Source organism: Sinocyclocheilus rhinocerous, unplaced genomic scaffold, assembly GCF_001515625.1.
Source record: "Sinocyclocheilus rhinocerous isolate Xijiao unplaced genomic scaffold, SAMN03320098_v1.1 scaffold1166, whole genome shotgun sequence".
Classification (NCBI taxonomy): Eukaryota; Metazoa; Chordata; class Actinopteri; order Cypriniformes; family Cyprinidae; genus Sinocyclocheilus; species Sinocyclocheilus rhinocerous.
The window spans coordinates 605,920-619,124 of record NW_015646356.1 but is presented as its reverse complement, the minus strand read 5'-3'; the positions used below and the strand labels follow the sequence as shown (position 1 = coordinate 619,124).

Sequence of the window (13,205 nt, the reverse complement as noted above, 5' to 3'; positions counted from 1 at the left end):
TGTAGATGGACGTGTTTTCTCATTCACATTAGCTCTCGCCATCTTCTCTTCTACCATCTAAAATGCAAGTCATTTGTTTTTGCCTTTTCTAACTGATTGCCTCAGTTATTCCGAATGACTGGCCTGAAAAATACACGCTGCTTTTCACACTTCTTGACTGATAGCTTGAGCCATTCAGTATTTTAGCCCCCTCACACTGTGTTCTGTGTGTGGACAGATCAGACATTGTTTGGAGACGCTGTGTTACCGACTCTGTATTAGAGTACTTTGGTGAACAGCAGACGATGTGTTGATGCTTATTGCCCTGAGACTATGATGAGAGGATTAAAATGCATTGTTTTTGTAACAGCATTTCAAAATTACTTCTGCTGGATTTCAATATAAGCACTTAATAAGACACTGGAAAGCCATTTTTTTATCAAACACTTTATTAGAAGCAAATTTATGAACACAAAGCATGAATATAATAAAACATTACAGGTCAATTGCTTTTTATTTAAGCAATTTTCAAACATTCAGGTTTGAAAAAACAACTCAAGATGACTATCTAGACAATTAAAGAATTCATAAAAGTAATCACTTTATCAGAATGAGTACAACTGAGTGAAATACAATTTCTGTACTGATAATAGGCAACTCCAAATGCAAGGCAAAGAAAGTAGTTGATATTCAACAAAGCACTGAAAAAGCAATAAATGTAGCCGGTGGGATAATTTACAGTTGATGTTTTCTCTGTGCAATATCTCACAAGTGAGAATTAATACAGAAGACTTATTCACAGTCGTTGAGTCCTATCAGCACATAAAAACTTAGACAACAAATATCTGGTGGATTGCTGTGGGCTGATATGAAAACGTAATTTGCAAGCGGACCATAGTTCACAACGTCTCACTCGAGGATGTGGAACCATACAGTATCCCCTGTGTTTTTAGTAATTCCTGACTCCATGGGGTTTTCTGTCACCTTTAACCTTCCCATTTCCAGCATTGTTTCCTTGATGACTGGTGGATGTTCCATCGAAAGTGCTGAAAGACATAAAGGATGTTTCTTAGAGGAGTTTTGTAAGAATCAGAAGTTCAGGGTTAGATGAGCCACCCCTTGTTTTGAGACAACTATACAGAAAATAAAGCATGTGACAGTACTTGCAAAAGTAGACAATCATTTCATTCATCTGTGAGTGCATATGGTGAAAGCAGTAAATAATATATATATATATATATTTCCATATTATATGATGATTAAGAGTGGGGTTTTCTAAACGAGGTGTTTGTGAATTGATGAAAAGCTAATAATTATATCATAAAAATGGCAAATTCAAATATATAATTTAAAAAATAAAACACAAAAATAATACAAAAAAGATCAAATATTTTCTTTGTTTACTGCATGACATGTGACCATGAGCTGAGCATGTGAATTTTTTGTGAAATTATTAAAATATTAAATTCTACACTAAAAAAATCAGGTCAAAAAGTTTGTGATGAAGGAAAACAAATGTTGAGATGAATTACATTAGATGCTCTCATAAGAGATCATCTGAAAACGAAACAAAAATCTGAACGTTATCTGTTGTGTGAAGCATTTAACACATTATGTAGTATTGGGTGCCATTGAAAGGAAAGCTTCATTAATTCTTTGTCTGTGTACTTCGGTTAAAAAAGGTAGGGTAGGGCAAAAAAAAAAAACTCCATCTAATTTTTTCCTCCAACTTCATAATCATCCAAAATCGTTGTTTTGGCTTTTTTTGTAAAGTGCATCTCACTTTCTTTGCACGTTTGCTTTGTAAACACTGTGTTGGTACTTCTGCCTATGTCACACGTCACCTTTCCAACATGATTACGTAATGTGTGACACGCATCATGGAGATTTTTGATTAAAAAGTATATACTTTTTTTTTTTTTTAGAAAATGGCCAGTCATTTTGCTAAATAAAACTCTTATTCATTGGCTGAGATTGTGTAGAGCCCTTTGAAGCTGCATTGAAACGGCAATTTGGACCATCAACCCTTTGTCTCCCACTGAATTCCACTATATAGAGAAAAATCCTGAAATGTTTTCTTCAAAAACCTTAATTTCTCTTTGACTGAATAAAGAAAGACACAATGACATGGGGGTGAGTAAATTATCAGGAATTTTTTATTCTGGAAGTGAACTAATCCTTTAACAAATTAAGCTAAATACAATTTTGCTGATTACCACCTTAAGTTTCAAGTTGTTTAAATATCGCAATAATATATGACTCAATTAAGTAATAAAAAAAATCTTATGCAAAGAGTGTCTTCTAATAGGATTGTAGTATAAACTATCTATGTAATGTAATGATATGGAAAACAAAAACAAACCCAAGATCAGTGCCATTGCTGTGAGATAATGAAATACTGTATGTGATTGCATTATGCACCTGTTAATGTGTCCTGTGAGTTTGCTTTCATCTATTAGGTTGTTCAGTTTGTAGTAATCCAGGAATGTCCGGGCCATGTTTCTGCCCAGCTTCATGTCTATATATGAGGAAATTAAGGAACCTTTGAGATCACATAACACAGATTATTACTGAACAACGACTGCACATCTCAGCTGTGGAACCCCACATACATTTTTTTTTTGGTCGGAAAAACGGCAATATAAAGTGACCTTCATATGCATATATATTGGTCTTTTGACTGTTTTATTGTCATTGGTAAAAACTTGCCGGCATTGAAGAGTCAAATACCTTGAGCCCACTCCAGCAGTCTGTCTCTGTATTCCTAAAGAGACAGTCGACAACAAAGCAATATTGGAACGCCTCCTAGGCCCCAGCACAGTTAGAGCGTCGGATCCCTCGGAACCTTTAAATCTCTGTTCTGACGTGCCACTTTTAATTGAAAAATAAATAAATAAATAAGAGCCCGATTTTCTCCCATCTCGTACCAACGCGACCATTTGCAGTAAATAACTGGCCAATACCCAGCAGAGCAATGCGGAGAGTAAATAAGCGGGACAGGCGAGCCAGCGCTCAGCTCCTCGTGAGGATAAATCAAACGCCTCTCAGTCAAGTCAGCCAAAAGGAAAAAAATGCATCTCATTCACTCCAACCCCCCCCCACAAGCCTTTCTTCCACCGTGCCCACGTTACAGAGCACATCAATTACCAAAAGCACTGCATCAAAGAGCTGTGAGGGCACTTACAATGCAGCTGAAAGAGTAGAAGCCGTTTAACTCCAACAACCACAAGCCAGGCGAACGTTAAACGGAAATCATTTTCTTTTAACCTAAAGGAATAGTTCATCCGCAAATTAAAATTCTGTCATCATTTATTCACCCTTGTGTTGTTCCAAACCTGACTTTCTTTCTTCTGCCGAACACAAAAGGAGACATTTCAAAGAATATACTGGACATTTTTTCCATGCAACTGCAAATAATGGAGAATGGAGACCAGAGATTCAGGCTTAAACCCCCCCCCCCAAAGAAGTAGTTCATATGACGACAACTCTGACGACATACAATAATATGATCATAAACGAACAGACCGAACCAAATATCTGCCCTAGCTTCATTTGGTGATACAACAGAGCTGATGATGTCCAGCTGAACAAATTGAACAAATCATTGTTTTGAGTCAGATCTTGTTTTGGATGATCTCGTTCACAAAAGTGGTCTGAATGACTCATTCCAAAATTAAACTGATGAAGTTTCAAGTTCGATTCACTGACTCAATAGTTAAAGAGTTAGTTCACCCAAAAATGAAAATTCTGTCATTAATTACTCACCCTCGTGTTGTTCGAAACCCGTAAGACCTTCGTTCATCTTCGGAACACAATTTAAGATATTTTTGATGAAATCTAAGGGGGTCTCTGACCCTCCCATAGACAGCAAGGTAACTACCACGTTCAAGGTCCAGAAAAGTACCAAGATGATCGACAAGCTACGAGAAAACTTTTTTTGCGCAAACAAAACAAAAATAAGGACTTTATTTACTTTATTTAGGACTTTATTTAGGACTTTACACACGCGAGCATGTGGCGTTGCTGACCCAGATCCGGCGTAATGACGTCATCACGCCGGATCTGGGTCAGCGCCGGCGCTGCCACACGCTGGCGTCATGGTACTGTCATTCATCAAAAATATCTTAAATTGTGTCCGAAGATGAACGAAGGTCTTATGGGTTTCGAACAACACGAGGGTGAGTAATTAATGACAGAATTTTCATTTTTGGGTGAACTATCCCTTTAACATCTCACTAAAGATGAAGGTTATCAGTGAATAATAGCTTCCATTTGTGTTGGTTCCTCACAAAACATACATAATGCATGAGTCTTATAAACTGCTTTTGTGATTCATTAGCTTTTTGTCTCTTTTTTTTGTAGCTCAAAAGCTCCATTACATTATTTTAAATATCTTCTTTTGCGTCCCACAGAAATCAGTCAGTCATACAGGTTTGGAACAACATGAGAATTTTTTATTTTATTTTATTGGCGACCTGTGTCTTTAAACTACATTTTTTTTATACAAGGTTTCAAAGAAAAGCTTGATCTTGTGATATAGATCATAGTCTATGTGTGTTACGGACTGTGATGGATGTCTGTGTTGCAGGACACTGGCTCAGAATAGATGTTCCATCATGATCTGATAAGGAAGGTTTTCTCCAGCTGTGTGTTGTGGTTAACGGGCTGCTCTTTTGGGGCCGGACACTGTTGATGAATGAACACAGAGGTGTTATTTTTCACCTTTGGCTGTCAGCCCTTTACCGATGTTTTGAGATGACATGTCTGACTGTCAGGGCTGTTGGAGTGAAACAAGAGCCCTGGAAGAAAAACAAGGTGCAAAGCGATTCAGTCGTTTTTTATTTTTATTTTTCCAATTTCTTCCAACAGTCAAAAATCTCCCTGGTCACATAAATCCCGAGGCCATGGCTGGAATCCTATTATCCAAAGCTGTTAACTCATAAACAATCCCTCCTTGATGGGAATGCACCAACCAAAGGACTTTCTGTCATGTGTCGTGCATGTAAATGACACACACATATTCACACACTAAATGACAATTCAATCCATTTTCTACTCTGATTTACTTGTGCACTACTGTGTTATTCATAACCGCATCAATCGCCAACTATATTATGACCATTTGTCAGTGAAATAAACAGGCGCTCGACATGACCTTGATTAGCAGAGAGGTCAAAGCGTCTGTGTTTAAACCTTCCATCTGGGCTCTTGGATCCAGTCGTTTGCTCATCACCCCCCTGCTCTCTGAGGCCTTGACAGCCACTGCAGTGTACGGAGCCATTCTGGGTTCCATCCCTCACCCAGCGGGCTGATGGGAACTCTCTCCATGACTCCAGCCCCTGTCTTCACACCCCATCTGGCCAGGGTTGCAAACACTGCAGCCCTCCAAAAACAACGGCTATTTTTGGATGCCGGGCAGGGAAGATGGCAGGGTTCACTTTGAAATTATGACACAGCATTTCTGTTATGTTTCTAATGTGCACCGTATTGATTAAGCAATAGCGTAAAAGACCGCAAAGAAAATGGCTACTTTAGTGGTGCTCAATTGGTCTCGCTTTGTGGCAAGTCAACACAGCACCAAAATAGTTTATTACTGTAATGTTGTAATATAGAAATATATTAAAATTCTACAACTACTAATAAATGAAAATAAATAGGATATTATGAAAAAAGAAAAAAATACTGAATTGTATTACAATAATAATAATAACTGAAAATAAATATGATATTATAGGAAAATTAAACAGAAAAATTAATGACTAAAATGTATAATAATAATAATAATAACAAAAATTACTGATTAAGATAACAGTGTGCAAAGGTAAATATATTGTTTGTTTAATAATAATAATAATGATGATGATGATTCAAAATTTAGTTGTTTGTTTTAAATAAGAATACAAAATAATAATCATTATATAATCCAAAATAATATTACTATGTAAAATTAAACAAAAATGCAAAAAAAGTAATTAAGACAATATTATGCTAAATTAAAAGAAGTTTAAAACGATATGCAAAATTTAAAATTGTTTGTTTTAGAATAATAAAATAAATAATCCCAAATAATATTGCTATGCAAAATTAAACATGTTAATAATAATAATAATAATAATAAAGTTATGCAAAATAAAAGGTTGTATGTTTTAAAACAATACAAAATAATACTACATTAAATAATCTAAATAATAACAGTGAGAAAATGTTGAAATAATAATAATAATAGTAAAAGTAGCTTTTATAATAGCTTTGTTGTAGCACTTCTCAGAACAGACTAGCAATCCATTTTTGATTTGCAACCCACTAGTCGAGAACCACTGGCCTTTTGTGTTATCAAGTCTGGCAGAAGCAACAAAATATTATACCAAAGTGTCCTCAAATCTCTCGCATCCATGACATCTTTGCTTTGACCTCGTAAAAAGTTTCATGCTTCCCTTCGATAAACAGAAACTCTTCCAGCCAGTGAGTATGTGCGTACGTCGAGCCCTGACAGAAATAGCCCGGGACCCTGCCGTGTGCAGATGGCCTCTCCACTTGTGATGTCACATCATACCCATTTATAACAGGAAATATGTGATGGAAGGTCTGATGAGGAAGAGGAGAAGACTTCATCAGCATCACAGCTGTGAGCGGGACTCTCCTGCGCTCTGATTGGCTGTTGGCCACGGCCCAGCAGCTACCAGAATGCCTCGAACAACCTGGAAGCAGGTGGAAATGCGAGGTACTGCCAGAACGTGGGATGAGGCCTGTGGAGGGCCGGAATTTTCCAAAACATCCACCGTTCCACCTGGACGGTAGACGAGAGCTGTTGCATAATAATGAGACATGAAGGTTAGACATCCCGTGTGGTGAAGTGATCACGATCGCAACAGAAGCCAGACTGCAAACATCATGAGACAGAATTACGCTTCAAATTTAACCACTCAGATGTGAAGGGAATCCTAATAAATGGGGGGAATTTTGTTTAGAAGTAAACAGTTTAACATTACGAAAATAACCCTATAAACCAGATGTTCTCAGTCATTTTTATATTTAAAAAATGGGCCTGTGACTATTTGTCTGCAAAAATTCTCACGAAAGCTAACACATTTTACTATTTAGTCTACTATTTCATTATTATTAATGTCAGGGTTTTCAACAAGTTAAAAGTAGATCAATTAAAAAAAAACACACACATGTAATTGACACATGTTCAGTATATAGCTGAAAGAGAACATCTCCCCGCTCTTTAAAATCCAATATGGATCGTATTTGGTCTTAATGCAATCAAGAGCGCTGGATTTTGCACAAATAAGTGCAAGCTGACAGTACCAGCTGTTTTAGGGCACTCAGTCTGTGATTCTTCTGCATATTCACCCTTTGCAGCAGCTGGCTTTGTGTGTGTTTTAGCCTACATTTCACATACTATTTTAAGAGAAGCTGCATATTTTATATCTATGGCTATGCTAAAAAACCAATAAAATCTCCCTATAAATTTGATAACCTCAGCCATATTTTTAAAATGTTTTTGCCATCTACATAATTAAATATAAAACAGTTTTATTTGTATCTTTTTAAAAAATATACCATATGCATGAATGGAAATACAACAGTTCAAAAGGCTCTAAAGTCTAAAATCTCAGCATGGCACTTCACACACTGTTGCAGAAATCTGGCGGTTTCAGTTAACATATTAATATGCCCAGATTTTTCCCAGATATGTTGTAGTAAGAATCATTTGCACAATGTTTCATACTGTGCAACATATTGTGCGATTTCTAAGTGTTTTTCTTTATGTAAAGTTGACTAAAATACAGCTAATTCTCTAAGTCTAAACAGAAATTCCAACAGAAATGTATGTATACATTGAAATATTGCGAGTAAACGTTTAGAAATGGCAGCATGAACTAAACACCACCGCATAACACATTATCAAGCAGTCACGTTTTCAAATGCTCTTTCTAAAGTCACACAAAAACTATTTACAGATTGAGCTATAGAGCCGTCTTCAGTTTCCCGTGGGCTTAAATGGGTTAAGCAGTCCGTGTCATTGATGCGTGTGCGGTTTTTAATGTCATCGGCATAAGCTTGGATGTTTGGATCGATTGTCGTCTTTGTTGCGACTCAAGGACAGGTCTCCAAGGGGCTGATGAGACGAGACGGAGATGGACGTTTCCATGGCCTGACAAATAATTTGTTTACCGGACTGTGTATCCGCACGCAAACGCTCCCGCGCAGACAAACGGACAATGATGGCCCAATGACAAGAAACAAGGCACCCTGGTCTGGAGCCGGCCATGTGTTAACAAGCAGACAAATTAGGGACAAGAGTGCCATCAATACAGTGGAGTGACAGGCCTTGTCACCGGGGTGTCACAAAGTGCCAATTAACAATGCTAATTAAAACAGTAGCCTAAACAAGAGCACATAAAGCACGCAGCTATTGTCTCCCGGCTGCTCGAACTCTCAGTAAAGACCTTTCTCCCGGCCTCTGTAGGGCGAAACCCAAATTAACAGCCGTAGAGGACAAACTCAAGCTTTGGAATTACATTTGGCAGGAATCCGAGCAGGAAATTTTAATAATGCTTCCTAAGTGCCTGAACATTTATCTATGTATTTAATCAAATACATCAACGTGTCACACACACACACATGCATAGACAGTCTGCAACGTACATGATATTACTTGGCAGACCGCTCACTGCCATTTTCCCATCAGAGACGGTCCTGCTGTAGTGTTAATAGGAAGGAGATGACCATGAGCAGTGGTGCTAAAGGGCTGAGATAAGCACTCTGGTATGAAGTACTGGCTTTAAGAGCAATGCAGAGGTACAGTGGCTGGATTGGCCACAGGCCGGATCCGACTGCACCCACACAATCAAATCCATTTCATGCCATAAAGCTCTCAAAGACCAGAACACTGCCGTATCTGATGACCTCTCAAGACAATCTACTCCACAGATAGAGAACGAGGGAGAACCATATCCATTCCGTTATGACCATTAGAAGTTTCTTAACTCACATTGGGAAACACTGAATGCATCTAAACCATCAGCCAAAGAGTATAAAACAACGATCTGATTGAGAACCGACAACTGATGACAAAACCACATCTTATTTCCAAACATCCGAATCCTTTTAAAGGGATAGTTCAGCCAAAAATGACATTTCTGTCATCAAATATACCATATTTTATCTTGAAAAGTGTTTCAACTGTTTTTGTCCACATAATGAACGTCAATGGGGTCCAAAAAGAAAATGTGACATTTGTCAATATTTATGTTCCAAAGAAGAAAGAAAGTCATGAAAATCTGGAACAACATGAGTGTGAGTAAACGATGACAGAATTGTATTCTTGGGTGAACTGTCCCTTTAAGTGTTCACAATAGCAAGTAATTAAAATCTTAATTTATCACTGCTGCAGACATGCTACACATAAAAATTAGGAACAGCTAATGAGGCATTAAGAGTGCTGCAGTGAGAAAGACACTCTGAAACTGTAGCTTGTGAAGCTATTTTTAATTTCATTTAAATACAGCCAAGCTAGCTTTTAAAAAAAGTATTTAACTAGCACTACAAGATAACAAAAAGTATCTAATTACGTTAAATTATATAATTATCAGATTAAAAAATAATAAAAGCTGATTCATGAATGAATTAGAGTGACGACATCAAATTTAAATAAATAAATACCCTTGTCATGCCAAACCTTTCTGGCTTTTTTTCTTCTTCTTCATGGAACACAAAAGGAACAATTAACTGGTTGCTTTTTTCTATACAATTGCAATAAATAAAAATTAAGCTTTCAAGCTTTGAATAGACAATAAAGCATGAAAATAACTGTGCTAAAAATGCTGTGGGAATGCTAACAGATAGCTTTTTGACTATTTTAGACCTTCTTGACTCTTAATGCTATCCTCAAAATCTGTACAATAAAGTCTCATTTATTAACTTTAATATAGTTAACATGAACTTACAAATTTACAATACTTATACAGCATCTATTAATTGTAGTTAATGGTAATTTTAACATTTACTAATACATTTACCCCCGGTTTCACAGACAAGGCTTAAGCTAGTCCCAGACTAAAATGCATGTTTGAGCTGTCTCAACTGAAAATATCTTGCTCTGACATATCTTAAAATATGTCAGTGTCATTGTTCTGTGTCAAGATGCACACCTGTAATGTTTTCTTCTATGGTATTTTTTGTAAAAGTTGCTTAAATATCTTAATTTAACTAAGGCCTAGTCCTGGCTTAAGCTAAGCCCCGTTTGTGAAACCGGGCCTTAGTTTACAAAAATGCAACTTATTAACTAAGATTAACAAAGATTAATAGGTATTGTTAAAAGAAATATTGCTTATTGTTAGTTCATGTTTGCTAATGCATTAACTAATGTTAACAAATGAGACCTTATTTTTAAGTGTTACAGATTGTTGTTCCAGGACCAACAAAGGACATTGATCCAGGAATATGTCTTGTGTAAATCACGTTAAGCCTTCTGCATAGCATGCATATGATTTCCACAGTCTTGCTGAGGCCTGTGTATCCCTACATTGTTGTATTACAGGTTACTGTTAACTCAATTTTCCGGAGGATTTACAGACCTCTCATCCTTTATAGTTTGATTGAAAGGGCTAAATTTCAAATATACAGTATGAATATGGTCTTGTATTGTCATGTTTGAAATGCTATTATTTGGTATTCAAAAAAGGCCCTTCTTATGTTCTTTACTACACCTCTGCCAATCAGGCCATTGTTCGGGCTGATCTCATGTCAGCCATTGGCAGTTAACTTGAGGATCAACAGAATTGTCTTTGGAAAAGGCTGTGACTGATGTTAAAGGCAGCTGGATCCATTGAGCCGCCTGATCCGACATTGTGCTTGTGCTGGATCGCTTTATATGTACGGCTCATTCTCAAGACAGCAGTGCAACATTTAAGCTCGCTGGATCCAAACCGAAGCGTCTGACATTGAAAGGCGGTGCTTGATTGAGTGGGACTTTTATAGCTTAGCCCAGGGATAACACCTCTCTCAGTAGCCGTCTGTAGCCTAAAGGACAAAAGAAAATGGCACGGTCGCCATAACACTGTGCGGTTTTTCTCTCTCACGCTCCCTTCATTGATGACTGGAAGTAGAAGACTTGTTAACCTGTCAGTCGGTAAAGGGCAGAGGCAAGATTATTGTGAATGTCTCTCTGAAACATTCCCCATTTCGGGTGACTAGCACTGAGCCTAATACTAATCTTTACCCAAAAGTTAAGCTTTAACCTTAACATGTTGTTTCGTTCAAACACCACATCTTTAAATGCCACTGTAATTTTAATCATTGAGTCATTGAAAATATTAACACAGATATGATCATCTCAATCTGTAAGGAGAGATCGGAAAATGACGCATACAGCTAAAACTGCGTCATTTCATCCCTTAGGATGACTAGCTATCATAATTCTAATCGATCCCCAAGCACACTTTGCTTATGTCATGACAAATATCTCCAGAAAAAGTAAATCAGAAAGGATTCTAACATGGATAGCGCACACCAGCCAAAGCGTGTCTGCACCACAGATGTCAGCTAAACTCAACAAACCAAAACTTTATTCAACATTTTCTGAAGTTCTTAGGACGATGAGCTTTGAGACATCCGTACAAAGTGATTTGAAAGTCAGAGAGTGAGCTCGCTCCATCAAAGCATCCAGCTGGGTGTTGAACGAGATCCCAGACTCACTCGGCGCTCACCTGTTTTCGACATTCTAACGATGGTGTGTCATCAGAACTTCTCTGCCACTTTTTCAAATGAATTCGGGAACAGCACGACTTGGACAAAAAGCATTACATTATCCCTCATCAATTAGGTTGTTTGGTTGCAGATAAATGACGATGAATGCGCTTATGAAGTGAAATTACTAACAAAAGCAAATATCTTTCATTAAACTGATAATCTTTAACAATAATTAGGATTGTTCGATAGCTCAGAGATTAGCAATCAGGATGTTTTTTTTAGAAAATTATATAATAATAATAATAATGTATACTAAAACAGATCATTTATTATAGATAGATAGATGATAGATAGATAGACTGGGAACATTACAGTTGCATTGCTGTCTATGCAGGGTCAGAGAGCTCTCAGATTTTATCAAAAATATCTGAATTTTTGTTCCAAAGATGAACAAAGGTCTTACGGGTTTGGAACGACATGAGGGTGAGTAATTAATGGCAGAATTGTCATTTTTGGGTAAACTAACCCTTTAAAATGAGCAATTATTTTCTCAAATTTGACATGTTTAAGTTAACACATTAAGCTCCTTATAAGGTAATTCAGTATAAGATACGTTTAAAGTGACATACATGAGATTTGGTGTCGATGATGAAGATGTGGGAGTACTTAAGACAGTATAGTGCTATAGCTGATGTACACACATTCATTCAGGGCTCATCGCACTAAAAGGTCATTTCAAACCACACTCTATTCTGTCAATCTAAATTCATAAGATTCCATAACCACCTGAGGCACATTGCCACCACAGGCATTAACCAGCTTATATCGCCCGGGGGATGCTGTGATGCCGATAAAAATCGGTTACAGGTTACCAACGACCGGGCCGTGCATCCATCATAAATTTCCTCAGTTTTGTGCGACATTACAGGTGGTGATAAATCATTAAATGTGCTAAATTATTCCCTCAGTGCTGCTGTTCTATATTCCCGATATGTTCCGTATTCTATAATGAGACAAAGGTGGAGCAAAAATATGAGCAATTGAGCCATTTGACTGAAGGATCTTTCAATGTCTTCTGTCATGAAATGCAGCATTGTGGAGTGTGGTGAGATCTTTATCCAGGTGGTGCCACTGTCAACATTAGCAGTACATTATGCATGTGTGTATGGGTGTGTGTTTGTTTAGTGAGGTTAGGAAAAGGTGAATTCATTCCTTTTTAGGTAATTATAATGTTGTCATTGTTTTGGCTTTTAACGGGGAGTGAAGTCATGTCAGTAAAGGTCTCTGCTGATAATTTGCACGCTCCATAGACCTGCCAACCGGCCTGTAAAAAGTGGCATGTCACATTCTGGTAACCTCTTTGCCCCCAATCTTTGCACTACATGCCACGGCAAATACCCTTCCACTACTGGAGGCTGACACCCTCAGCCCCACACACACACTGACAGACACTGACACACACACACACACACACACACACTGACACACACACACACACACACACACACTAACACACCCTCCCAGAT

The 13,205-nt window shown here is 37.5% G+C and overlaps 1 protein-coding gene across 1 annotated transcript in view; it reads right to left on the bottom strand.

Annotated features, from left to right (window-relative positions):
• Window positions 1-605: 605 nt before the first annotated feature.
• The window catches only part of LOC107707579 (cytosolic carboxypeptidase 6), a 347,536-nt gene continuing 334,936 nt past the window's right edge, over window positions 606-13,205 (bottom strand). The window contains exons 12-13 of the mRNA XM_016511653.1: window positions 2,401-2,497; window positions 606-1,025 (exon numbers count right to left, since the gene is read on the bottom strand). Of these exons, the coding sequence (XP_016367139.1) occupies window positions 929-1,025; window positions 2,401-2,497 (194 nt within the window). The 3' untranslated portion in view covers window positions 606-928. The remainder of the gene's footprint in view (window positions 1,026-2,400; window positions 2,498-13,205) is intronic.